General features: G+C 43.2%; 2 protein-coding genes across 4 annotated transcripts in view; both read left to right on the forward strand.

Annotated features, from left to right (window-relative positions):
• Positions 1 to 23,811, forward strand: part of LOC124290296 (E3 ubiquitin-protein ligase mind-bomb-like) — a 29,646-nt gene extending 5,835 nt beyond the window's left edge. Inside the window, exons 1-3 of one of the 3 annotated variants that reach the window (XM_046727011.1) lie at positions 8,486 to 8,532; positions 22,624 to 22,866; positions 23,621 to 23,811. In XM_046727011.1, the coding sequence (XP_046582967.1) occupies positions 22,638 to 22,866; positions 23,621 to 23,796 (405 nt within the window). In that variant the 5' untranslated portion in view covers positions 8,486 to 8,532; positions 22,624 to 22,637 and the 3' untranslated portion in view covers positions 23,797 to 23,811. Of the gene's footprint in view, positions 1 to 8,485; positions 8,533 to 22,623; positions 22,867 to 23,620 lie in introns of those variants that run through there. The other 2 variants (XM_046727012.1, XM_046727010.1) reach the window with 2 other exon arrangements.
• The window catches only part of LOC124290283 (E3 ubiquitin-protein ligase mind-bomb-like), a 98,844-nt gene that overhangs the window by 58,728 nt on the left and 13,991 nt on the right, over positions 1 to 26,125 (forward strand). The gene's annotated exons all lie outside the window — the stretch shown is intronic.

Here is a 26,125-nt window from a genome sequence, read left to right on the forward strand (position 1 = left end):
AGAATGGTATGGTGTAACTATAGATGATTACCAAGCCAAGCCTCTTGTCAATCTCCAACAAGTCAGTGGATCCACAATACGCATCTGTAAATCAAATAATTGAAACAATGATTCTTTTAGAAGTGTTATACGTGACTTGTGTCAATGCATTGTAAGGCTAAGAAGTTTAATAATTGAGTACACAAATTATTACACAAAGCTATGAGTGTAAAGTATATGTAATAATTGTTTTAATGGTTATAAAATGCTGAAAAAGATGAACTGGTATAATTGGATCAATACCGCCTTATAGCTGGAATATTGCTGAGTGCGGCGTAATACTAAACTCACTCACTTAGATGTTGAGTTGACATTACATATAAACTAGTAATATATGCTGCAAAATTAGATAAGTAAACTGATAATACATGGGAATAGTATACGTAGATCTAGGTGTAGAACTGAAAAGAATGAACATGATATAAGCATATCTAATACACTTGCATGTTTTGAGCTCAATAGGTAAATTACTTACATGACGACGTTTTACGTCCAGCAGAAATATTTTCGTATATTGCCTACTCCTGACAGAGTTTTGAAAAATCACCTATTTGCCACTAACACAAGTTCTCATGAGTAGGACTCATGAAGCTCGATCTGGGTGCCGTTCCACTAACCGATCTTAGCCCTACGCCAATCGTAAACACATAAAATCCCAATCTTAGCGTGACGTTACGATCGGCATACCGTTCCACTAACCAATCTCACCTAAGTCAATCGTAAAGTTAAGATTCAAAGTCTAAGTTGCTCATGACCAACTTAGGATAGCTAAAATCAATCGTAGAGAAACCAAAATGGTGGCTTTCCTATTCTATGTGACAAATAAGAGCGAGCATTTCAACGTGAGCGTCCCCTAAAATCACCCATGAAATGAATTTTTATATTTCTGTGATGTAAACAAACACTGCCCTGAAGCCTTACAAATGTCAGGCCAGTCTGACCACTGTCGTCATGGGAACACAACCGAGCGAGTCGGTGTAACACATTTGTATTGTACAACAATATTGCAACGTCATGGTTAAGAATAGGGACAGCCGTGAAGTGAACAATGTTCTGAAGCAAAAAAGATACAAATATGTTTGATTTCACTGCGCATATTTGGTGGGGGATTCTAAAGGCAGACCGCGTGTTATTCAGGCACATATTAAAAGCTCTGACACAACTGACATTTTTAAAGTCCAGACTTAAAACCTGTTCTCAGTTTATTACCTCGGCAGTAAATGCTCTCGTGTAAATTATCTGTACATGGCGCATGCCCCAGGATGTGGAATAGGCGCACTATAAATATGCATTATTATTATTATATTATGCCTGATACCCAGCGTTCACACGCACTTGCACCTGAAACCAAGGTGCTCACTACCGTAATATTTTGCTCCAGCCTTTTTCTCCACTTTTACACTTGGTTGGAAAAATACCAATGAAGGCCCGGGTTAGAATATTGAACTTCAGTAACCCATGCTTGTCGTAAGAGGCCACTAACGGGATCGGGTGGTCAGGCTCGCTGACTTGGTTGACACATGTCATCGGTTCCCAACTGCGCAGATCGATGCTCATGCTGTTGATCACTGGATTGTCTGGTCCAGACTCGATTATTTATAGCTAAGATACATAGCGTTAACTAACATGAACGCTCATGTTAGTGAACGCTATGCATCTTAGTTAGATTATTTACAGACCTCCGCCATATAGCTGGACTATTGCTGAGTGCGGCGTAAATCTAAACTCACACACTCAGTTGGTTCGTAAACTACTTCCATCATTTGCTAGACTATGCAAAGGGAGATAACTCGTGCCTCGCATTCCTTTATCTCTCGCACGAAAGATTCTCGATCTAAGCTTGGATCCGGTCGTAAGATCGGGACCGGCTACAATCGGCCTAAAATCGGTTAGTGGAACGGGTGTAACTTTTAGCTAAGACGATTGTAAAATTGGCGTAACTTGCTAAGATTGATCTTAGAAAGGATCAGTTAGTGGAACGGCACCCAGGACTTTTAAAGTAACGTGAATATGTTTTCAGATTTATTCACTGTTAATTATCCTAGGCCTACATGTTGATGCTTGACACTGAGGAGGAGCAATTAGTGCCAATTATGCGATGAAAAGACCCGTAAGCCCATAACAGCCCACTGTTGTCACTTTGGGTACTCACATTCAATCTGCTCATTTCCACCTTACACGGTCTCCTTTGATGTCGGCAATGTAAACAAATAAAACAATGGCGACCGGATCACGTCCACGCGAGATACTACCTAAATCATTATAAAAACACACAGCTGACATTTTAGGTGTATAGTGTATGTTTATTTTGTTGTATAACGCGGAAAGATATTGTCAAACTGTAATGTTAGATTTAGATTAAAAAACAACAAAGTGTTTTTCCCGTGAGTCTTTGCGAGACGCCATTTTCATAGCCGCCTCGGTTTCCCTCAAAGCACTGGAAGAGAGAATTCGCTACCAGGAAAAGAAAGATGGAAATGGCTGCGAAAAACTCGCAGTACCACGACCTTGTCAGGTAAGACCAATTTATTTTGTTGTCAAATGACGTTTTATGAATTATTTACTTTAAGTACAGAAATCCGGATTGGTAAACAAGCTAATCTATCGAATTGATTTTACATATTTTTATTCATGAAGATGAATTGGGATTGGTGAACAAGCATTACTGCTTATATTAACACCGCTCTCATGCAACATAAAATACAACATGAAAATGAAGGATTTGACGTCATCGGTACTGACCATTGCATAAATATAATATTTTTAAAATGTATAAATATATACAGATTACATGAAATACAACTATTCTCTAAGTAGTCATAAGTTAGAGAGTTACAGTTGTGTGTGTGTCACAAGCCATTGTAGAAATATAAATCAATCATGAGAAGGTTGTTGAGTCAATTTAATTATTTTCCTAAGAAAATTTAAAGCGTTGTGTCTTGGTTATATAATCGTGGACGGATTCAACTATTTTCTGGTTTACACAGGGAGTAAGTTCTCTGTTTCCCTTAAGAATGGTATCCAGGTTATAACCGGTAGTGTAAAAATACATATTAAGTCTTATCCGAGTATAGTTACGGCAAGTGAGGAAATAGTGTAGGGCGTTTTCACTCTGATGTCCACAAGAACAACAAGGGCTGTCTTTTAAATGTCTGTTGTACTTCTCGGCGTTTAGGTCGCTACATCCGAGCCTGAGGCGACAGTGAACGATTTGGCAAAAACAAGTGCCATAATTAAGGTCAATTAAATCTTATTTTCAGTTTTTGTAATTAGGTTTTTAAATTCTGTGAGATTACATGACGCTTTTGAAATTTGGTAGGGCATTCCATAAATTTATTGTCGAATCTATCGAATTACAGCCACTGGCCATAGGTATTCGTCACTATGCATTATTCGACTTACATGTTAATTTGGTGCAGCTAGAAATATGTCTTGAATTTATTTAATATCCGTTTGATATTGTTTATATTTTGCACATGGGTCATGAATGATCTCAGCTACAAAGACATAATTTCCGTTTTATTTTCAATACAGTGCGTGTCATGGTTATGGCAATTTTTAACATGGCGGTCTGTGGGGAAAGAATACGCAATGTTGTATATATGTTGCTCATGTAACTACAATGCGGAAAATTATGTATCTGTGACCAAGATGATTTCCTAACGACCTGCAAAATTTGACAACCAAATACTGAAAACTGAATTAATGAAAATTACACAGCTACACTAAAATAGCATGCAAGTCTATGAAAATTTTGCCGACTGACGTATATTTAAGTCCCATGACTGTATAAACAGTTTTGCTCGAACTATTTTCAAAGGTTGGTGAAGTAAAATAAGTGTCTATCCAAAAATATACTACAAAAAAATACAGCAAATAGATTATATATGAATGGATTTGTTTTATTCATTTAGGCTGTTGTGAGGAAACATGTGTCACGACTACTCCTGGAGGAAATGATCACCCTCTCTTACTGAAGGTATGTGTTTATGGTACTACGAAACATAGACATAATTTCACTTTGAATATTTTATTATTATGCTTCCCTAGATACATTTTCACAAAATGAACCATACTAAAGTTGCATTTGCAAATGGATTTGAATAACCGGTAACTTAATCATGATTTCAAATTGGACCAAATAAATCTTAACTTCACACCTGTGTGAAATTGCAGTCAAACTGACCCCTTGATTTTACAATACCGTAATTACTCCAAGGTTATGTCACATGAGATAACTAAACTTCATTCATCAGGATGTTTATGTCAGGCCGTTCACTTACTGATTGCGTAACCTAAAGTGATAAATCTGTAGTTTGCTGCAATTGTTTGGTTTTTTTTTTAAAACTCGAATGAATGAATGGGGAAATGCAAAGAAAAGTAACGTGTTATTGCTTATTTTTTTCAGCAAAGCTGATGATGAGTCTGGAGACTTTATAAAGCATGACCAAAGATGGTCAGCAGGAACATGTGAAGGTAATTTTGACCTATCTGTAGTGACTTTCATTATAAATAGTAAATAATTTCCAATAGTGTAGAGAGAGAAGGTTTATGGATGACAACTCCTTTATTGTGTGAAAACATGTTTCAGAGTTGACATCCGTAAACATTCATGTCTTGTATTATTCACTTCTAAATACACCTCAAAGACTTAATGGTGTAAACATACAGTCACTACTGGGTGAATATATTTGTGCCTTCAACAATACGACTGACTGACTGAGTTTGGTTTTACGCCGCTTTTAGCAATATTCCAGCAACATCACGGCGGGGGACACCAGAAATGGGCTCAACAATACGATCTGTAAGAGATTGAATATAGCAATTTGATGAAAATCTATTATGCAATAAATCTTCAGATATAATTATATATATAACTCGTATTCAACCTCTGATCTGGGAAGCATGTAACTCCATGCAAATTTTGTATAATTGTGTCCTCTTTAGAGATATTTGAAAAATGAAGTGTGAAAGTATAATTTGAGTTTTGTTGCAAGTGTGATTGTTCAATTTAGTTCTCTTTTATTCAAACTTCCTTTTGGATTTTATTCAAACTTCCTTTTGGATTACTCATTTTAAATCATCCTTGGCATTTGTCAGTTTCTTGTTGATTGATGTTTGTGTAATTTATGAAAAATAACCTAGTAATTCGTTATTACCTGCCATTTTTTCAGAAACCTGCACAACGCCTAAACAGACTTGCATCTATCGATTGGCCAGATAGACGTTAAAAGCAAAAAGGTAGTGACAACACTCACCATAGACATGACATCACCAGTCGTGAGTGACGAAGATGACGTCAATTAGTTGCATTCCGTCGTGAGTGACCCCTTTGTCTGGGAGTCCAGCAAGCTTAGAGCATACACGACGACACTGGACTTTGAAAGAATCTACACCTCCACTGCTCTCGTCGAGGCCAACATGAGGACGAGGATGAGGCATCCAACCAAAGTAACAGAGGGATCTCCGCCCAGGGATGCCCCTTATTGGGCTAACTGACCAACTCTTGCAATTTAATTTAATTTATTTTCAATTTCATAATGTAATTTTTGTTTTATTTTATTTTTGTATTGTAAGCTGTATGTTGTGTTATTGTATGTGTATATCATAGTGGATGTTTGGAGATAGTTGTGACATAGAGTGTGTGGCTGAATGCCAAATGTCCGATGCAGCTATGTTTTATTACTGTGTTAAGTTGTATGTTATTGTTTTTCACCATTAGCATGATTTTAGAAATAAATTTCATATCTAACATGCTATTTCAAGATAATAAGTGAATGAAAGTTTAACTGATGAACAATTACTACTTTGTTATAAATGATATATGATTTCTTAAACTGGACTGAGTTATGCCAAAATGTTTTGCCCTGTTCTTTAGTGCTATATTACTAGTTATATGTATGATCCTTATTTGCCTTAAATGCTAATTCATATTCATGTTGAGAAAATAAAAAAATGAATCTTATTATATATTCTGTTTTTCTTTAAGTAAATGTCATGATAATAACAAATTGCTTATATTGTTTTTAACAAGAGTTTATGATATGAATAAAGAAGAATGTTTACATTTAGCTCTTTGAAACGCATATGAAAACCTGTGAACCTGAAATTGAAACCGGTTACTGAAACTATGCGGAAACTATGTCGGATTGTTGGTAACTGAAACTATGCGGAAACTATGTTGGATTGTTGGTTACTGAAACTATGCGGAAACTATGTCGGATTGTTGGTAACTGAAACTCTGCCGAAACCAGTTGGAGTCTTAATAACTGAAACCTTGCGGAAACCTGATGGATTCAAAGTTAACTGAAACTCAACGGAAACTTCTTGGAGTGTGGGTAACGGATACCTTGCGGAAACCTGTTGGAGTGTGGGTAACGGAAACCTTGCGGAAACCCTTAGAAAGTGGGTAAATGTAAGTTTCCGTTATTGCGGAAACTCAATGTAAAAGAACGGAAACTTACTGGATTCTAGGTGGAAACTTAAGTTTCAGTCCACTTTCCACCAGGTTTCCGCATTGCGGAAACCAAGTTATTTTTGCTGTGGTTATTTCAACATCCAGAAAATTTGAAAAAAAGGCTACGTTTTTGTCACACCCTGATCAGGCATTATTCAGTCTTGAAACAGAATAAGTTACAAAATTCAAAGTTGACTATTCATGTAAGTGGAATGAATATTGAAACATATATTTAACCCAGATTTGATGTAATACTTCTTAGAAATCATCAGATTTTGAGGAGGTTACCAATATTTGAAGACTGAGCCAAAGTAGTGTCTATTAAGATATTGATTTTGGACAAATTGTTCAAGGTTTGTTGATGGTTATTTGGAAAATGAGCTTCATATTAAATTGCACACTGGTTTGAAGGAGGTGAAAGCTTCAGGACATTTTCATATCTGTTTTCCTAAACATTTCTTATGACTTTTATCAAATTTTGAAACAACTTTAATATATTTTTTGACACTGTTAAGTATCCCAGAAAAGGAAATAGATCAAAATCAGTGTTATGTCCCTTAGGGATATGGTCTCAGATGTAATAAAACAAAAATTATCATTGTTTAAGAAACAATAATGTCAATATGTAATTTTATTGACAAAAGCTTTGAACATAGGATATATTCCTTGTGCCTTATTTACATTAGCAGTTAGCAGTTAAATATCTCTGAAGAAAAGGCAGTATATTTGTATTTTGTGAAACATTCTCTTTCAATCCTAGTTAATTGTTTGGATAACTGTGTTATCCTCTGTTCAAAGATTTTGCATCACAGGTTTCCTATTTCTGGAATATGGGTCAGTGTACAGGTGCAGCCTGTATCCTGGATCTTCTTTGTGTTCTGGTGCTGTAACGTACCTGTACATAAATGCTGGCAGTTCATGAAGTCCAGTATTGTGGAAGTTTGTAAATTTAGTTTCTACAACAAAGTACACATAGAAAAAACATTGGAAAGGATTTCCTTATATTCAGTGTCATTTCAGGATGGTGTACAGATTTTGAAGAAGGAAATTTTACTGAGAATTGCTGCAGATTAGCTGCTGAATATTTGCGTCTTGGTACGTCAGATACATCCATGAAAACATAATGTTTACAAGCCCAATCACCTTTTATAGATTCCCCCAAAAGATCAAATATAGGTTATGCTGTGATTGATTTGTTTACATTAATATATACAGACAAATATGGTGCACGAAGTAGTAGACGGGAAATATTTTTCTGCTTTGTTCATTAAAAGGTAGGAACCAATGTTTTCACATTATTGATGCAACTAAATTTAAGCAACGGATAAATGAATACACGCGCACTGTTGACAATCTATTTTTAGATACCGAAAAAATCTGCAACTTGAACATGTGGCGCTGTGTTCAGGGATTTTCTAAAATAACAATGGGAATGTTTGAGAAAAACAAACAAATAACATAATTCAGTTACCCCTCCCCTGCTAATATCTTATATTTAGACGGACGTGAATTGCCAGATAGAGTATTTGGCTCGAAAGAAAATACGCTTCGGGGCAGGAGCAGCAGCTGGCCGAGACGATTTTTCATCGGGAATGTAACTCACTTTCACTCGCCAATTGCAATCTGTCAACTAAAATCTATTAAAAATAAAATACGTATAACTTTCCTCTTTAAATATCATTCACAAACGACGGATACCACAAGAGAATTCATCAACAACGTTCGCAGTCACGTACGTTTCGCCGGCTGTGACGCCATTGTGATTAGTCAGTAGTATACACAATGGGGATACTAGATAAATTCCAACAAAAGCCTCTGTAAAGCTTCATTCACGAAATAAAGCTTTTGTCAGGCCCTTATCTCTCCCCGCTATTGTATATACCAGTTTTGAACCCCCAGTTAACTTCCTGGTCACTATGACCGCGAACCAACACTTTCCTGATCACGTGGCACTATTGTGATCGCCCTATGTCGTGTTGACAGGAAACAGTTGAATGTGAGCTGGTTACAGGATACTATTGGGATTACTTGGTAAGGTAAGTGTTAAATATTTTCCTTGACGGCGGCCCTACATGATGTTGATCTCAGCAAAACAGTTTAACATGAATCTCCTATGATTTCTTTGGTTTTCGTAATGAAGGCTTGCTGGGCTTGTTGTATCCCCTGTTCTATGTACTTTTTTTCTCGTCTTTGCTGATGACAGTGCTTTTACGAGACTTAGTTCGCATCTCTCGTTTCATTTCATGATATTTTGTGAGTTCAGAGAGGACCAAACGAAACTCTTCCTCTGAGATTTCATTGTCAGTGAGTGCGGTGGAAATATGGTCGTCTATGGTGTTTAACTTTGCATCGGCTAGGATCCTTATCTCGTCATGTTTCAATGCCTTACGATGCAGTCTGCATGACACAAACTTGAACACCTTTCCAGCCAACCCTGACACCCCAGCTGTTATTTCGATGCCTAGCACTACGGGTGTGGCTACAATGGTGGTCAACAAACCGACACCTACCGCCCCTAGTCCCATGCTGGTTGTCATAAGGGCAGTATCAACCCCATCCACGGTATTGAAAGCTCTATGGTACTTCTTGTACAATGCTGCCCGTGTGTCGCGGTCTTGTTCTAGTTGGCGTTTTACGTCGCATAATTGTCTCAAGCGGAACCCGTCTGCGGTTTCCAGTGTCTTCGCTACTTCCTCTACGACTGGGTACAGCCCCATCCTGTATGTATATAATATATTCTATGAGATATCTTCTAATTGTGTGCTATTTAATCCTTGCACAGTGTATTTGAAGCTTATAAGGCTCAGCCCATTGTACAGGAAAATAGGTGAGAGGCTAATAGATAACTCTGTGTCCACACGAGCACCATAGGGGCTTACTGAAGGGACTATAGAACCCGTTAAGGGGTCCGGTCGTATGACGATATGGCAACGTTGGTTAAAGTTTGGGGGGTACCAGCGTATTGTCACCCCGGGTAAACCTTGTAGTCCTGTTTCATCAAAACGCATCCCGAGGTAGACTTCTATGGCGAGTGTGGAGCCTGGTTTCACAGTCATAAGGTCCAATTGGCAATCGGGGCTGTCAACCCCCAATATTAACTCCTTCTTGAAGTCTGGAACAACTAACATGTTACCCGTGTGATCTGGCATTAGCTGAGTATTTATACCAGGCCCCAGAATGAAAGCCCCGATCAAGATACGGTTATTCCTAATTTCGGAGACATACCTATCTTTGTGGAACGAGATATAAGGTGCGGTGAGGGTCATGTTGATCAACCATTTGGGCTCTTTAAAGTCGTCTGCCAGAGCCACCCGCACGTACACGTCGCCTCTTAAGAGCAGGACGTACGAGGTGCCGTCCACTCCGGGCTGATTGAACAGCCTTGTGTCTCTTAGGTCCCCGAGTGTGATGTTGGGCCGATGATCGGGCATTGCCGCCCGTCTATACACGTTGTCTTTCAAGTGTAGGACGTACAAGGCGTCTTCCTCGCCGGGCAGATCGAACCCTTCCGTGTCCCCTAGATCGTTAAGCGTGGCGTTGGGCCGATGATGATTGGACATTGCTATAATACTATTACGAGATAGTTTCCAATTGTTTTTCTGATAATTTCTCAGGGGTGAACTTCACCCACATGAAGTGTATGTTGTCGGGTAGGAAGATCTTGGTGAGGGATATCGTGTCTTCCACGGTCATGGTGACCCCCTGCAGACTGGTGTGGTAGTCGACATCCACCCACACGTAAACAGAGCAAACCTGATACTGGTGTTGTTTCCCCCACCGGAGTTTGATCCCCTTCACGACTTCGACTTCGCGCTGTGGTTCACCTAGGTAGACTTGGATGACCAGGATGTTGACCACGCCTTCGAATTCAGACACCAACTGCAACCCCACGTTTTGCACCCCGGGCTTGCTCGATAGCATGTGGGCTGCCATACTGGAGAGTGGGCTGATGACTACGCTACGCCTCTGTGTCGGGACCTAAGCCACGAGCAGGGTTCCGTTGTTCACGACTTTGTTTTGGTAGTTGTCTTTGTTTTCCATGAACACGTGGGGAGCCGAGTCTCATGTTGAAAACCAATCGACTCGAGAGGGTAACAACACCCACTTGTCGTCGTCGGTAAAGACGAGGGCATACTGCTTGTTTCGAGCAACAGGCGTGGTCTCGACGTCGCCTAGGTTGAACAGTTTGCTCCGACCGAACGCTGGGTATAACATCCATTTATCCCCATCAATGCAGACTAGTGTTGCTGTTCGTTCCTTCGGTATTGATGATATCACTTAAGTTACTCTCGGATCCCCCGGCGGGGACTTCAACGCGTTTGTAAATGTTATTTTTAAGTTGCAAGGCGTACAGTTTACCATCTAATCCTGGGGCGTCGAACCCGCGTGTGTCCCCGAGGTCGGAGATCCCTACATTGACGCATCTCTTCACCCTTCCGGGACCTTGTGCGGCAGTCATCTTATGTGCAGCGTTATGCTGAGGTATCCTATATTAGCAGGATTATGCTTTGTATCTAACACTGATATTACCAACTCAGGGATGGTGCCCCGAGTTAACCTCTTGTACTGACGCGATGAAAACGACTCAGTTCTGCCGTCGTTGTATTTCTCCGTTTTCACCGGTACGGTTCTCAGTATCGTGGAAGGGTGGCCACCTTGAATGTTATCTGTTGTGCTCAACTGACCGAGATGAATGCACAGCTCTCGGTACGGTACTAGGTCGGGTAACTTCGTGCCTGTGACCGCCATTGTGGGTTTTATCCCGTTAGAGTATATATACCCATTATATAATACTTTAAAAATGTACAAACCGGGAGTGTTTCCTAAACTGGACATAGATCCACACATGAAGATCGTGGTCGTGGCTGGGTTGTATTTCGGAGCCCAGTTCATAGATGTGTGTGATAGGTATAGGTTTTCGGTGACTAACGCCAAGGCAGTCCACGCCTCGTTCAACACCCTTGTGCAGTTCTGGCAGAATCAACTCAACTTCGCCGTGTGGTGCGCTACAACAGGGTGCGGCTTGACATTGACCGACACTAGGTGGGGACCGCTGAGTCAGTCTGTGTTCACGTTCCACGTGTACTACCAGGTCAGGCGTATCCTCAAAGAGATCAGCACCCCGCTCCCACAGGACAAAGCATGGGACGCAGTAAACAACCCGTACGATAGACAGGCCTACGAAATAATTTGCAATGAATTCGAACTAGACCCGAAGACGGATTGGCGTTTGCGGGGCCCGAACTACGGGTTGGGTATCCCCATCGTTCACAACATGCCCCTCGTGGAAGCCAGCGAAAAGATGAAAGAATGGGGGTACAAGTCGTATCATCACATCACAACAAACGAGTGGGATGACCGTTACATGGCTTTTGACAACAGCAAGGATTACCGAGTCTGGAGGTTCGAGCAGGGGCCCGCGGATGACTGGAAAAAGTTCATTCTGGACACGTCGAGAGGGTTCACTTGTGCCGGCACTGAACGCTTGAACGACTCGATTCGAACGTACAGGTGGGCGCTGTTGGAGGATGCAATGCTCCGCAGGCACAAACGCGCCTGGTTCGACCAACGTCCTCGGTAAGGGGACTGCTTACGACGCTCAGAAACAGTTCGTTGTTAACGTTGAGGATGCTATCAATGCTCCAGTTGATTTCCCGAGTGCCATCAAACGTATTAGAATACGCCTGGTCGAAAGTCGACTACGTGTTCGACGTGGGATTGTACATGGCTCCGAGCGATATGCAACTGAGAGTAAAAAAAGTGGTGGGTTACAACAACGAAATAGTCATAGCCACGGCCGACCAGAAGTTGGGTGTCAATGCAGGCATCAACGTGAGTCACGTCCCACCTCCCATGACGGCCCTGGCTGCTTGCAGATCTTGGACGGCCTTCAGGGGAAGCTTGGGCCGATAATCTATGAGGTTTAGTGTATCGCGGATCCATTGCCCACCATGGCGATTGATGAGTGTTGATAAGGCAAGCGGTTCTCTCGTGCGTTTGTTTACGAGATTGATCTCCCTGTGAGCCTTCAATCGCAGGGTGCCATTCTTGTCGATAGTGAACCTGGAATAGTCTCGTCCTAATGGCACGACGTTGTGTTTATGCCTCAACTCGTCGTAGTATTCGTCGACGGCCTGCTTCACGAGTTCGTTGACTTGTGTGAACGAGGTTTCCTCCTCTCCGAACGAGTGGGCACTATTATCCCACAAGTCATCCATCTGCATGTCCTCATGACCACCTTCAGCCATATTTAATTATGTTAAACTTATATATTTCATGTATATAACAATGTATGGTAGGAAACTAGATCCTTTCCGAAAATCAAGAGAGCCTCTAGGCGTCAGAACCGTGCGCCAGTCGGTGACCATCACCAACAATCCCAGCAAGATAGACCAGAACCAAACGCTGCTGGTTAGATTGCCCAACCTGGGTGAGAATGACCTCATCGTACCAGGCACGGTTCGACTGACGTTCAACCTCACGTTGACCTCCAACAACGACAAATGCGAGCTTGTGCGGACGTAGGTCGAGCCATCATCAAGAAAACCACCATCAAGATCAGCGGCAACGAGGTGCTGAGCATCGACGACAGCGACATATTTTACTGCTACGGGACCTCTGGAAAAGCGAGGGAGAACGCGTCAATGACGTGTAGCAAGGTATCAGCAAATCGACTCAGTTGCGCGTGGGGTACGGCTTCACGCAAGGCCAGCTAGACAAGATCTCAGCGTGTGAAAAGGCCATCGCTGAAGCGTACGGGAACAGGTTCTGCGTGTCGTGCGACAGCGAGTTGCTCACAGGACACGCGCCATTTTACCAGGCCGCGCTGGGCGATAGGCTTGAATACGAGCTCACGTTCAACGACTACATCAAAGTCGTGCGTACGCCAAACGGTGATGAGGCGAGTTACGCCATCGCCAACATCTGTCTGGAGTTTGACATGGTCACTAGCCCGGAGCTGGCCAGGCAGGTTCGAAACCAGTACTCTGGGAAGGTGGCCATCCTGTACGGCCGCATACTGCGGCATAGGGCGATCACACAGGATAAGAGTGACATGCTGTGGAACATCAACCTAAACGTGCCGGCGCGATCGGTGAAAGGTATCCTGATCATCCCCTTTGAGGATTACGAGCCGTTCCGAAGGGACAGCGAGAAGTTTTTCAACCCCGCCATTGAAAAGGTGGAAGTGACCATCGAGGGCGTGCCAAACCAGGTGTTCAGCGCCGGTATGAGGGCACACCAGCAGTGGGACGAGATAACGAAACTACCGACCCGGCACCAACACGTCATCAAGGACCTGGACCTATCCTCCGTGCAGATCGGTGAATACCTGACCACCAAGTAGGCGTTATGGTTGGACATGCGATCCACGGGCGATGATAAATTGCACGGTAGTGGTCGCCGCATCTACTACGGCAGCGAGGGGATAACCATCCAGAATACCAAGAAGGCTTAACCCGCGGGCAAGTTGAAATTATATCTGTACGTGATTATGGACGCGCAACTTAATATAGAGAATGGGAGATTCGTGCAAGCCATCTATTGATCTACCCCGCGACCTGCACTGCGCCATAGTGTGCGGGCAGACGGGCTGTGGGAAGACCGTTTTCGTGTTGGATATGCTGGAGGGGTACTACCGGGATGTGTTCGACAACATCGTTGTCATGTGCCCTACTTTGCACATGAATAGAACGTACACGGAAAGACCTTGGGTGATGACGGACCCGGACGTACATAGAGTCGACCCGGGAACACGTCTGCAGGACTGGTTGAAGGCTTATCACGGGAAATTTAAAGGGGAGTGGACGCTGTTCATCCTGGACGACTGCAGCGCTAATATAGAGATAACAAAAAAGAGAGACATGCCATCGTACCTGGCCTTCTCTGGCCGGCACGCAAAGCACAGCGTCTGGGTGCTAACGCAGAAGTTCAACTCGGTGTTGAAAGACCTCAGGGAGCAGACGCGATGGGTGGCCTTATTCCACTGCAAGGTCAGGGATTCGTTGGATGAGTGCTTGAGAGAGAACGATATGATGAGCAAACTAGAACGGGAACAAGTGAAAAGGCAGCTATCCGAGATGAAGCATGTTAAGCTCGTGCTCAAGACCGAGCAACCCGTGGACTATAGTGTGTTTTAGCTTAGCAATGGCAAGCAAATGCTAAGCAATACCAAGCAAATGCTAAGCAATACTAAGCAAAGCTAAGCAATGCTAAGCAATGCTAAGCAATGCTATGCAAAGCTAAGCAAAGCTAAGCAATTAAAAGTTACTATTATGGTTTGTGAAGTGCTCATTGTGTGCAATTTAACCTTCATCTCGCTGTGTTTCGCCTGTATCGGTTATTATATCATTAGAGTTAAGAATCGCTTGTTATATTATAAGATTCATTGCGACGACCTGCTCAAGCAACTGTTGGTGGAGGGGGATAATTGAGTGATGCCTGATGACAACAAGCGAGAGAAACTAATGGCGCTGGGGGACTATGCTCCCGATAAGATTCAGAAACTACCCGCCGATGATGTCAATAAGCTGTACGCGAGATACGAGTCCCGGCTCAGGGCCGAGATGATGAAGACTATAGGCTCGACAATGACGCAGATCTACACGGTTTGGCATCGTATGTCCTCCCCATTCCCCCGGAATGCCGGCTTTACCTGTGGGAGGACCTCAAGAAGGACCCCTTTATCCAACACGCTTTGAGCGCCGTCAGCTGCCTGCTGTACCATACATATGGTATGTTCTTAACCCCGGTGACAGCGGCGAGCATCACGGCGAAGCATTGTCAATTTAAAGAGGGGAATAATAATAGTAACGGTTTACAAGATGGATCAAGAAGTGACTCCGACCCCAATGGGGGAGACCCCAATAGAGGAAACACCGACACAAGGCAAACCCCGTACAGGAGGGAACCCCTACAGTAACCAAGAAGAAGAACCCTAAGAGAGTCGCTGCCAGTAGAAAAATGTGGTCTAGCCAAGATAAGAGTAACTACACTCTGTGGGTTGCAGGCGCAGCTGCTGCAGCTCTCTCATTATTCATGTTATATAATAAACGCCCAGCCCCAGCCCCGGCACCACAACCACAATTAGAGGTCAACCCCCATATTATGTTATAAATATATATTTCTATATCATATACATCATGTCTGAGGGGAAAACGTTCGTTAACGAAACATACCACGCCACCGTGGTCGCCAGCCTAGCCGTAGGATACGCTCGGTTGACCAAGATGGTCCTTAAACAACCGACTATCAAGCTCGACTTCGACTTGCCAGATATGGGCATGCTCATCATGATTTTGGGTATGGCGATGGCCACCAAGGATATCCTTGTGAAGCAAGGGATCATACCGGGGAATATTTTGAAGTAAGTATATAAACATATATAGGATGGCTACGATCGCTATGATGGTCGGCGGGGCTTTAGTCAACGCCCTGGCATTTTCCGGGAGTAATTACCTGTTTTCGAAATTACGGGAGTCGAACGCGGCCGAGGTAGAAGCGGAACGAAAACGGCACAACATAGCCGTGGAGCAATTACAAGCCGCGCAAGCCGAGTACGCGAAGAAACGTATGCAGAGGCTCGATTTCAATAACGAACGACTCCAAAGTGAGAACCATGCCGTTAAAACGTTCCATGACGTCGACGACGCAGTGAGAGAATACTACCTACTAACCGGCAAACAGCTCGAACCAATCGGGGAACCCACACTTGCTCAGTACAACACACCATGCCCGGGGCAAAAGGACCGAGAACTGACCTTCGTCATGCTGGGTCTAGCAGCGACTGTGTTGATCCTAAAGCAATTAAACTAAGTCCCCATATGAGTATACCAAAGATGAGACCTCCCCCGTACCGATGCCAGTACATACTTATGGGGAAGACCGAGACCTGCGGTAGGAAATGTAGGATGGAGGGGTACTGCTGTTTTCATAGGAGGTGTTTCATAAACTACACGTGTTCCGTGTGCAGTATTGGAGTGAAATGTCAATACTGTTTATGTAAAGCCCACGGGGCAAACGTAGTCAGGCACCAGCTTATCTACGAGAAGAAAAAGGACTACATAAACGAATGTAGGCGCCTCCTTAGTATGGAGGTGTAGCTCTCATTATTTTTTACTTAGAGCTGGGGGAGTTACCTCTCTTCCATAGCCAGTGACCCAATTAGAGACTGTGTACACCTAGGTATAATAATGCATGCTATTCAATTCATTAGCATTCCACCCCTGGTTTTTGGCCTGAGAAGCTGGTTGATGTTTCCGGGTAAATGTAGTATTGATAACATCAGACCTCTGGTCATTAGCAAACTCGAAGAGGAAATAAACGAATTGGGACACATCAACTTTCAAATGATTGTTACTACAAAGCTGGATGTCTTCAGAGAACAAGTATTGACTGAATCAGCTAATATATATACGTGTATCCCCAACGTTCTGGAAATAATAAAACGGGAAAGCTATCCTGAACCCAGAATCGATACGGTTATTCTAAATATAGCGCTTGGACTAGATTAAGGTTGGAGGAGTTACCTCCCTTGTTGGCGGCCCCATTAGAGATTTTATACACCTGGATTGCGAGAGAACGAGGTGTAGTGGGTTACTCCCGAATGAGGAGACCCCAATTGTTTAGATTACTCGACATACAACCCCCTCCCATGGTGAAACAACTCAAACACCAAGCCAGAGAGCTGGGGTTGACTGGTTATTCCCGTATGAGGAAAGCTGGGCTAGTCGAGCTGTTAAATGACCCCGTACGTCCCCACACTGTGAAACAACTCAAACAGGAAGCCCGAGAGCTGGGGTTAGTAGGTTATTCCCGTATGAGGAAGCCTGAGCTTGTTGAACTGTTACATCATCACAGAGTCGTTGATCTACAGTTCGTGCGCACTGAACACGCTGTAGGTAACTATCTGAGAGGCTGGCGCATGCATGTGGATAAGAACATAGACATCGGCGACGTCAAGCCACTGATCGCTGCCAAATTTAATGAGGAACTGAATGATTTGGGAAGTCTAAAGTTTCAAATAACGACAAAGATGTCGCTCGATAAACAGCAGAATGGTGTCGTTGAGTACGTTCAGCCTTACTTCTGGGGTAAACAAGAAGTCGTGACTCATGCCGAGACTATAGACGAGTCCATCGATACCAGTCTTCAGCAAATACAAGAGACCCTGGAACGCTTCACGCACAGGGGTTCCTGGTGGGCTGTCAACATCAAAAACAGAGGGGACGATTGAATGAGGTTAGCGATCAGGTCAGCCTTGTTTCCAGCCAACGTTAATTCGAACATGCCTTCTAGCTATCCCCAAAATGATGGACTCAACTGGGCTGGTATAGACGAACCCACCCCAATATCCCAGGTCACCAAAATCGAGAAACAGAATGATATAGCCGTCAACGTCTTTGGGCACGAAGGCAACAAAACGATCGTGCACAGGATCAGCCCAATGGAGGGTCGCCGCGTGATCAATATATTCATGATCCAGCGAGGTGATAAATACCACTACGCGTGGATTAAACACTTCAGCAGGCTGTTGTACGACCAATCGGCACACCGAAAAAAGAAACACTTCTGCGAACGGTGCCTGCACGGTTTCACCCGACCCGAGCTGCTGGAATTCCACCGGGAGTATTGCCTAGGTTTGGGCAGACGGCCATACGAATCGACATGCCCAAGGAAGGCGACAATATCCTAAAATTCGACAACCACAAGAACCAGCATCCGTACCTTACATCATTTACGCCGACTTCAAAGCCCTCATGAAACCCGTTGACATCAGCCCGACTCCCAACACATACAAAACACAGGAGCACGAGGCCTGTGGGTTCGGATACGTGGTCGTCTGATGTGATGGGGAAACGAAAGCTCCCGTTGTGTACATGGGTACCTTTCCCGGCTGAAAAGTTTCTAAAGTGCTTGCAGGAGGAAGAGAAAGCCATCAGGAAGAAATTGTACAATGTCGTCCCCATGCAAATGACCCAAGCCAACCGACGAGCCCACGGCTGCAGCACTCACTGCCATGTGTGCGATGGCCCACTGAACGGCAGTTCGGTGAGAGATCACTGCCATGTCACCGGTGAGTACAGAGGCGCCGCTCACAGCGCATGCAACCTCAAGCTCAGAATCAACCCCAAAAGGATCAACATCCCCGTGGTCTTTCACAACTTGACAGGGTACGACTCCCACTTGATCATGCAGGCCATCGCGAAGGTCGACGGCAACCTGACGTGCATCCCCAACAACATGGAGAGATACATCTCCTTCTCCTGAACGGCCTGAGGTTCATAGACTCAGTTCAGTTCCTGCTGTCGTCTCTCGATAGTTTGGTCAAAGCCAACGATACCTTCCCCATCACTGATCGATACACTGACGCCGAGACTCGGCCCCTGCTGATGAGGAAGGGTGTTAACCCCTACGATTACATGGATGGCTGGGCCAAGTTCGCCGAGACCCGACTACCCCCCATCAGGGAATTTTACAGCAACCTGACCGACTTGGCCATCACCCAAGACGATTACTCGCACGCGATTAACGTATGGAATAAACTGGGCTGCAAGAATCTGGGCAATTACCACGACCTGTACTTGAGAACGGACATGCTCCTGCTGGCTGACGTGTTCGAGACGTTCAGAAAGACGTGTTTCAAGCAGTATCAACTCGACCCCGCGTGGTACTACACCAGCCCCAGGCTCTCTTGGGATGCCTTGCTGAAGAAAACCGGAGATAAGCTGGAACTCCTCACCGATTACATGCACCTGTTCATCGAGAAAGTATTGCAAGGTGGGATCTCCATGGCTGCCAAACGCTACGCAAGAGCCAACGATAAGTACGTGAAGGGCTACGATGCTAGCAAACCCATTAATCATCTCCTCGACGCCAACAACCTGTACGGTTGGGCCATGAGCCAGTATCTACCCACCTGGGGATTTCGAGTGGGTGCCTGAGATAGACGTCATGAGCATACCGCCGGATTTGGGGGTAGGTTACATACTCGAAGTTGACTTGGAGTACCCAACAGCATTACATAAGTCACACAACAGCTACCCCCTGGCCCCAGAACGTTTGATGGTGAACCCGGACTGGATGTCCGACTACCAACGGAGGGTGGGGGGTAATAAGCTAGCCAACGTTGAAAAACTCGTACCCAACTTGATGAACAAGACCAAGTACATCATTCACTATTGTAACCTGCAGCTGTACCTGTCGCTGGGTATGAGGCTGACTAAAACCCATAGGGTGCTCAAGTTCGACCAGAGCCCGTGGATGGAGCCCTACATCAGAATGAACACAGACCTGCAAAAGCTGGCCACCAGTGTCTTCGAGAAGAACCTCTACAAGCTCATGAACAACTCGGTGTTCGGTAAGACAATGGAGAATCTGCGAAAACGCGTGACCATGAAGCTGGTCCGGTCGAGAGAGGAAGACAAGCTCAGGAGACTGATAGCCAGCTCGGCATTCAACCAGAGCAAGATATTCACCGACGATCTGGTGGCCCTACATATGAGGAAGAGCCACATCAAGTTCAACCGGCCTGTTTACGTGGGGATGAGCATCCTCGACTTATCCAAACACCTGATGTACGACTTTTACTACAACGAACTGATGAAACAGTACGGCGACAGGTGCGAAGTGCTGTACACGGACACGGACTCCCTGCTGATGGAGATTCGAACCGAGGACGTTTACAAGGGCATGGTAAAACACATCCATTTATACGACACCAGTGACTACCCCAAGGACCATGCCATGCACAGCACGGTTAACAAAAAGGTCCTCGGTAAGATGAAGGACGAGTGTGCTGGCACGCCCATAGCAGAGTACACAGGCTTGAGACCCAAGATGTACTCCATCCTGAAAGCCGACAATAGCGAGATCCTGAAGGCGAAGGGTGTCAAGAAGTACGTGGTGAAACAACACTTCAAACACGCCAGGTTCAAGGTGGCCCTGTTCAGGGCCCGCACCTTCAAGCATCAGATGAACACGCTTAAAAGCGACACAGGATATACAGACTGACGATAAACAAGACGTCCCTGTCGCCGATGGACACGTAGCGTTGGATAGCCATCGACGGGATCAACACGTACGCATACGGGCATGAGAAAATTGAACCAAGAACATAGGTGTATATACGATGTCACGGAAAGAGAGAAAGTTTGAAGCTATTTGCTACAGCCCGCGTGGGTACTGGAAAGGAGCGAGCGCCATACATAAGCTTGCCGAAATGGCGAGAGTGCCCCCAGACGAGGCCAAAGCGTGGCTTGAAAAACAAGCCTTGTGGCAGATCTATTTACTGGCACCACGCTACGTGCCTAGAAGAAAGTTCGGTATTACTGTACCCAATAGCGTTTACCAGGCCGACCTCCTGTTCCTACCCCACGACAGGAGGTAAAAGTATGCCCTAATCGTCGTGGACGTGGCCAGCTGCTACAAAGAAGCCGAACCCTAAACCGCGAAAGACTCGGCCCAGGTAGCCCGCGGATTCGAACGCATATACAAGCGCAGCCCGCTGACATGGCCCACCGAACTGCAAGTCGATCCCGGACGGGAGTTCATGGGTGCCATGTTACAACTGCTAGCCAAGCACATCGTCCAGGTCAGGCATGGCGCGGCCGGGGCTCATCGCAGTCAAGCCATCGTTGAGAGATTCAATAGGACTTTGGCCGGCGCTTATTCGGACACCAGTATGCGAGAGAGATGGCCAACCTGGGAAAATGATCTATGGAATGGGTAGCACGGCTACCTCAAGTGGTGTCAGCCAACCGGGAGAACATGAAGGGGACACTCGGAAACGAGCCACCGACCCAACATGGTCAGTCAGAACTTACAACGTAGATAAAGTGGACATCAAAGCCGACGAGCCGAACTTGTACTACTTGAAAGATGGACCAGGGAGAGGTTTCGTTAGAGAGGAATTATTGGTCATACCATACGACACAATGTTACCCCCCAAGCAAAATATTTAACACTTACCTTACCAAATAATCCCAATGGTATCCTGTAACCAGCTCACATTCAACTGTTTCCTGTCAACATGACATAGGGCGATCACAATAGTGCCACGTGATCAGGAAAGTGTTGGTTCGCGTTCATAGTGACCAGGAAGTTAACTGGGGGGTTCAAAACTGGTATATACAATAGCGGGGAGAGATAAGGGCCTGACAAAAGCTTTATTTCGTGAATGAAGGTTTACAGAGGCTTTTGTTGGAATTTATCTAGTACCCCCATTGTGTATACTACTTTAGTCCCGGGGCTTATCGGCCGGGACTGGATCGGTCTATTGATAAACAAATTGTATCTATTGTTTCAGGGCATATTGTCAGGTGATTGGTTCACTTTTGGGGGTCATGCTGCAGGTGTATATTTACGTGTTTTATCATGTCAGTTAAATGTTTATTTCTCAGGTCGTATTGTCAGCTGCTTGTTGTATTGGCTCAGACCATGTTTTCATTTCAAACTGATTGTTGTTTTTAAGGTCTTGCACAAGTTTCCCCATATTTCCTTCCTTTTAAAGGTATCAGTTGACTATTGACTGCATTAGATCTTGTCATTTGCTTCTTTTGCTTCTGTGATGTTGCCATTTGATTGTTTGAACATGTCAGGTTTTATAATCATTTATTGTATTTTAGTCCATAATTTATTGTTTATATACCAATTCGGTGACACTGACAATTATGAGTATGGCTCTAGCAATTGCAGGATTGTGATCAGGCTATACTGATGAGCATAGCTTTCGCAATCGGCTAGCACTTAATGGCAAAAGATTATACAGGCACTTCCGGTTGAGCCGATGTGGCACCGCAACCACGAGAAATGGTTGCATGATGTATAACCCGCTGTATACTTATACATTTTCTCTTTAATAAACATGTGTCTACCATTGCCTCTATAGTGTCCCCAAACGATGACTGCTACTGACCCATGTCCGAGTATCAGAGTGGTCACATGTAGAACGTTTACCACCGCTTCAAGCTAATGCTCATTTTGTAATTCTTTCTCTGACAGTGTCGTCATAGTGTAGACTCACCGCTACTTAAACAATGTCCAAGCATCAGGATGGTCCAATAAGGAACTTTTACCACCACTTTCAGCTAATGCTGATTTTGAAACTTATTCTCTATCATTGCCTTCAGTGTGTCCACTCAAGATGACCGCTACCTACCCATGTCCGGGAATCAGAGTGGTCAGAGGTCCCGACTGGGCGGGGAGAGATCAAGATGGCGGCGAAGGTCACGTGGGAACGGTTGTGAAGATAGAGGATTCTGATTGGGCAAAAGGCAAAGTGTCCGTTATCTGGGACAGTGGCCGAGAGTTCCAGTACCGGGCAGGATATGATGGCAAGTTCGAGCTGCTGGTGTTTGACTCAGGTCCTACAGGTATGATACTCGTGTACATATGAAGATGATTTCTTGAACTCTGCTCGTTGACAACGTACTGTTGAGCAGTGACATTTGAAAAAATATCCTGCCCAAAATTCAAACATCTTTATTACCCTGGTGTGTAAAGCTGTGATGTTTTCAATGAAATATAGAAATATTCAGAGTTTTAGAACATATTATCTGTACAGTTGTATTTTGCTGTTTCCGATTAAAGGCAGCTATCACACATGCACAACAGTGAGTGAGTGAAGTCAGCTCAACGCTGCTTTGAGCAATTTTCCAGTTATATTACGACATGTAAGCTTTACGCGGAAGGAAAGTTCAATGCAGTTCTCCGACTTTACTACTTTAAAAAGATCCACCAGCAGGGTATGGTGTTTATAAACCCAGAAACACAATCAGGGCGAATCGATATTCGAAATCTCAAACCGTAGGCTCCTGGTTTGACCAAGGGACGCAACTCATAGTTCATAAGATGACTGGGGATCCTGGGTCCACAATACCATTATAAATGACATACCTTTATTGAAAGGAAGATTTATTCAATAAAAGCACAGATCACCACAATATTAAATTTTACTTCCTGAATTGTTTTACGAGATGAGATTAATTAAGATTTACCTCTGACGTGCAGGAATCGAATTTTATTATTATTATTTTCACCTTTTAATCCTCTAGAATCAAAAATGCATTCTGTGTTAAGTTACAGTTATGTTTGCATCTTACTAACATGCCTTTGTATATTGTCCAGGAGACCAAGTGAAAGGCGCCCAGTGTGATGGATGTGGAGAAGTTAACATTTCAGGGATGATATGGACGTGCTCGACATGCACGAACTTCATCCTGTGCACCCTTTGTTACAACACAGAACGCCACGACACAGACCACGCCTTCCTCTGCAGTCTCACCATCAACTCACCACTGTGAGTACGCGTCTCAATGTCACGCATACATAATCTTGTGTTGTTAGCAATTTCTCCAGCGAGTTGTGTTGGAGAGGTATATATCTAGGGACTTTTATAGATAACAAACATATTTCAGTCTCCATATTTGCCATAATGTAATCAGTTATATCGAGGGCATCATCACGGAAGTCATGAGCCCTTTTGCGCTTCAGCAGATGACGCTCATTTCTTTCTTTCGATATCGTGTGATACTGGGGTCAGGGTTATTCTGTCTCACAGTCCCTGAACCATATTATTTTCCCTATAGCCGAGCCCTCCCTGCAATACTAAAACCCTAAATGAAGCAAGTCTAGATTTCCCCAGGTTCTGAATCTCTCTCCCTGGGGCTCCTTTTTAATTTATATGGATTTATTATTAATAAAATCCACCAGCAGGGTATGGTGTTGATAACCCAGAAACACAATCAGGGTGAATCGATATTCGAAATCTCAAACCGTAGGCGCCTTGGTTCATCAAGGGAGGCAACTCATAGTTCATAAGATGACAGAAACAAAAATGTGGCGGATATTGTTCCCTTCGCTCTTTGATATTCTTAAATTTGTCACATATGTTAGGATGTGTTAAGTTTCAAAAGGACAATCTACAGTATCTTGTTAATAGTGCTGAATATTCGAGGAGTAATATTATTTATTACTCGGAAATATAGTCAGTGTCAGCAGTTGCCTATCATGCAATATCCAAATATCAAAAATAGTTCATATGGGTGCCTATAAAACCATGCTTTAAATATTTCAGAATTTTTATAAAGAGATGCATGGGACCTTGAATTGAATTACCATCCTCCATGTGGATCAAATACAAAAACTATGTGAGAAGAATAGTGACTTTCTGGAGTAATGGACGGAGTAAAATATAGTGTATTTCTTAATTATGAGAACATTATTTGAAGTTTTGTTACAACATAAATTATTATTCTTCGCATATATTGGTATATTTTAGGAGTAATATTACAACTGTTATTTTGATTAATTCACTGGAAATGATAGCAAGGTATGTTTTAAGATTCTTTCTTTCTTAAGTAAATGTGGGCGGGTAATAAAATAAATAATAATCTAATCAATTATAAATAATTATTTAATTGATTGACATATCCTATTCATATGATTTTAAAGCAGAACTAGGCAAACAAACACTATGCATATTATGGCAGGACAATCACTTGGTATTAACTTAGTTTGTTGGCTCCTGCTTTTAGATATTTTTGTTAAATAATATATTTACTAATAAGATAATTCTAAAAGTGATTGCTAGTTATCAAAGTTATTTCAACATTCAGAGAATCTGAAAAAGCAAAGTCTACGATTCGGTCACGCCCTGGTCAGGCATTATCCAGTCCTGGAACAGAATAACATTATTAAGTTACAAAAATCTCAGTTGACTTTTCTTGTAACGGAATTAATATTGAAACATAAATTAACCTAGATTTGATGTTATTCGATCTTCTTATAAATCATCAGCTTTTGAGGAGGTTACTAATATTTGAAGACTGAGCCAAAGCTAGTGTTTATTAAGATGTTGGTTTTGGACAAATTGTTCAAGGTTTGTTGATGGTTATGTGGAAAATGAGCTTCATATTAAACTGCACAATGGTTTGTAGGAGGTGAAAGCTTCAGGACAATTTTATGTGTGTTTTCCTAAACTTTTGTAACGACTTTTACCAAATTTTGAATCAACTTACTATAATTTTCAGGACACTAGTAAGTATCTCAAAAAAGGAAATAGTGTTATTAATGTTATGTCTCAAGGGATATATTCTCAGATCTGATAAAACAAAGATTATCATTGTTTAAGAAGCAATAATGTCAATATGTAATTGTATTGACGAGAAGCTTTGAACTTAGGGTATATTGTTTGCACCTTATTTACACTAGTAGTTAGCAGTGAAATATCTCTGATGAAAAAGCATTGTCTTTTATTTTGTATTTTCTGTAACATTCTATTTCAATGCTAGTTCTTTGTTCGGATAACTGTGGATCCTCTTTTCAAAGATTTGGCATCATAGGTTTCCTATTTCTGGAACATGGGTCAGTGTACAGGTGCAGACTGTATCTGGGATCTTCTTTGTGTTCTGATGCTGTGGCATACCTATACATAAACGCTGGCAGTTCAGGAAGTCCAGTATTGTATAACAACTCTGTCCTTCCAAGTCACTTGTAATGATGACCCGAGGTCATGCGCGTTAATTGCGCTCTGACCTAACCGGTAAGCTGTTACGTTTACTGCGACCACATCCTGCTTCTTGAGACGTAAACAAACAGAAATTTCAATGATAGTTACTTAAGTAACTTTTT

The sequence above is a fragment of the Haliotis rubra genome, unplaced genomic scaffold, assembly GCF_003918875.1.
Source record: "Haliotis rubra isolate DU_JTF1 unplaced genomic scaffold, ASM391887v1 Scf460, whole genome shotgun sequence".
In the NCBI taxonomy this organism is placed as follows: domain Eukaryota; kingdom Metazoa; phylum Mollusca; class Gastropoda; order Lepetellida; family Haliotidae; genus Haliotis; species Haliotis rubra.